Source organism: Curcuma longa, chromosome 8 (genome assembly GCF_044706935.1).
Source record: "Curcuma longa cultivar G26 ecotype Majalengka, Jawa Barat chromosome 8, ITB_CL_G26_1.1, whole genome shotgun sequence".
Taxonomy (NCBI): Eukaryota; Viridiplantae; Streptophyta; class Magnoliopsida; order Zingiberales; family Zingiberaceae; genus Curcuma; species Curcuma longa.
In genome coordinates, this window is record NC_133868.1 from 6,427,323 (window position 1) to 6,429,996 (window position 2,674).

Consider the following 2,674-nt stretch of genomic DNA (forward strand, 5'->3'; position numbering starts at 1 on the left):
TATTGTTAACATGGTGCCTCATCATTCGTCTCTGTGACGTCATTTGTCATCAAGAATCGGCGCCAGTACCAGTGTCGGGCCCACAGCGCCGCCATGTCCTCCAGTGGCACCCCCTTCGTCTCCGGCAGGAAGACAGCCACGAACGCCGTCATGACGCCCACCCAGGCGGCGTAGTAGACGAAGGTACCGGCCTTGAGACGGCAGAGCATGGCTAGGAAGACCTGCGCCTGCAGGAATGTTACCCCTAGGTTGACGGCGACGCTGATGCTCTGCCCCGCCGACCGCACCTCCACCGGCAAGATCTCGACGGGGACGATCCAACTCAATGGGCCCCATGACCACCCGAACCCAGCCGCGTACGTGCACAACAGCACCAACACCGCCACTGCGTGCCCCCGCGGCAGCGCTGCCCGCCCGGCGGCTCCGAGGATCCACGCCACCGCCACCTTATGAATTTGATTGAAGCAAATTAGTCAAGAAACAGAGCATGAGAACACTTAGAATTAAAATACCTGAGAGAGGATCATCTGGGCGCCGCCTGTCATGAAGAGGAGCTTGCGGCCGTAGCGGTCGACGACAATGGAGGAGACGAGGAGGGACAGGAGATTGACGACGCCAAGAATGACAGCGCTGATCAGCGCTGTGTCGCTCCCGAACCCTACGGTCCGGAACAGCACCGGCGAGAAGAAGGCGATTACGATCACCCCCGTAAGCTGCTGAAATAGAGGAATCGCCACCGCCATCACCAGGTACGGCCGGTACCGCCGCGTTGCGATCCGCCTGAATGCCCCCTGCGCCATCTCGGCTGCGTCGCGGACGGTGCGCTCGAGGGCATTGAGCTCTGCGTCCGCATCGCCGCCGCGGACGCGGCGAAGCGCCTTGCGCGCGTCGTCGATCCTGCCGCGCGCGACGAGGCTGCTAGGAGTGTCAGGGATGAGGAGGGCGAAGAGGAAGATGGCCGCGGCGGGGACGGCGGCGAGGCCCAGCGAAAGGCGCCACCCCCAGCCACGAACGTGGGAGGCGCCGTAGTTGGTGAGGTTGGCCACCACCACTCCGACAGCGATGAACAACTGGAACCCCGCCGTGAAGGCGCCTCGCCACCTCGCCGGCGCCGTCTCCGCCAGGTAAACCGGAGTCGCCTGGTTGGTGAAACCCACACCGAAGCCGAGCAGTATCCGCCCCAAGATAAGCATCTCCACGTTGACCGCCGCAGCATTGATGATGGAGCCGACAAAGAACGTGGCCCCTCCGAGCAGCATCACCTTCTGCCTTCCCACGGCCCTAGTGAGCCTTCCGGCTGCCAGCGATGCTGCCAGGCCGGCTACGTACAATGACGACGTGAACGCCGTTAGCACCTGGCTGTCGTACACGCAGAATTCGTCGGACTGTGCCGCCGCCATCCGCCGCAAAATCCTGGGAAAGAATTGCCCCAGAAACGATTCCATGGCCGTGACGCCACCTGAAATCCCGATGTCGTATCCAAAAATTAGGCCGCCGGAGGCGGCCATGAGGCAGGTGGCGATCACAGAAGCTGTTAATTTACCTCCATAATCATCAGCCGGTCCCTGATCAAGAGTGAATCCTCCTCCGGCCATCTTCTTCTGCTGTGCTCTGCTTGTTCGACTGGAATGAGGGATTAAGGTGTGGTAGTTGAGGAATTTATTGAACGAAACGATCGGGGAGGTATTGAAGACTGTTAGTTGTATAGTGGGCTGGTGGAACCACGCGCGCACTTATCTCACTTACAATTTTGCCCTCATCAATGCAGGGAAAAAATGGAAATAAATCATCATTATTAATTTTATAAACTTGACTCTTCTGCATGGATCCGCCACCTTAGTGGCCTCAAGTATGTGGCTTGACTCAACTAATCCCAAGGGGGGCTTTCGATAAATACGAACGATTCCACCTCCCGCCGTTAACATTTAAATTTTTTTTTTTACCGACCACATCCAGAGATGTGGCTACTGGAATTATCATTTTTTTTTTAATTTTTAATTTTATTAGAGAAAAATATTCTACAACGCACTAATAATTAATTAATCTACTGAATATCTTTAACACCGTATCGTACTCTGATAGGAAAGAAGTCATTATTAAAGAATCATCCTATTAATTAGCAACAATGAAATTGAGGTAATAAAATAAATAAATTTTAAAAAACTAAAAAACAAAGTGAATGTAATAATTAAAATTTTAATTAATTTGTTCTTAGTTATTAGTAATTTGTATTTAGTCAAATTAATTATAATTTTTATTAAGTGAAATTGTGAGATACTGAGTAGATTTGTAGCCCAAGGTTTTTTCATAAAGATTTAGAATTAATTATGAGGAAACATATTCACGTATGTCACTATTTTCTGAGTCTTTATTAGTTGGCTGTATTAGAAAAATTGAACATGCGATTTATGGATGTAGTCGATGTATATCTATATGGTTCACTCGATAGTTATATATGAAAATTCTCAAAAGATTTAAATCATCAGAAACAAATGATGCAACCTCCAAAATCATATTTTCAGTAAAGTTGCAAAAGTCATTATAGGGATCAAAGCAATCAAGGTGCAAGAGATACAATCATCTAAGTGAATATTTATTACAAGAATGTTATATAAAAAATGATATGTGTCCATGCATTAAAAAAAAAGATGGAAAAAGGTTTTTGTAATCGTGG

At 49.5% G+C, this 2,674-nt stretch overlaps 1 protein-coding gene across 1 annotated transcript; it reads right to left on the reverse strand.

Annotated features, from left to right (window-relative positions):
- LOC141833334 (sugar transport protein MST1-like) lies at positions 1 to 1,612 on the reverse strand. The gene is made up of 2 exons (XM_074720751.1): positions 513 to 1,612; positions 1 to 446 (listed from the first exon to the last, which is right to left on the reverse strand). Exons 1-2 carry the CDS (start codon positions 1,593 to 1,595, stop codon positions 6 to 8), a joined length of 1,524 nt encoding a protein of 507 aa, XP_074576852.1. The 5' UTR covers positions 1,596 to 1,612; the 3' UTR covers positions 1 to 5.
- Positions 1,613 to 2,674: the final 1,062 nt, after the last annotated feature.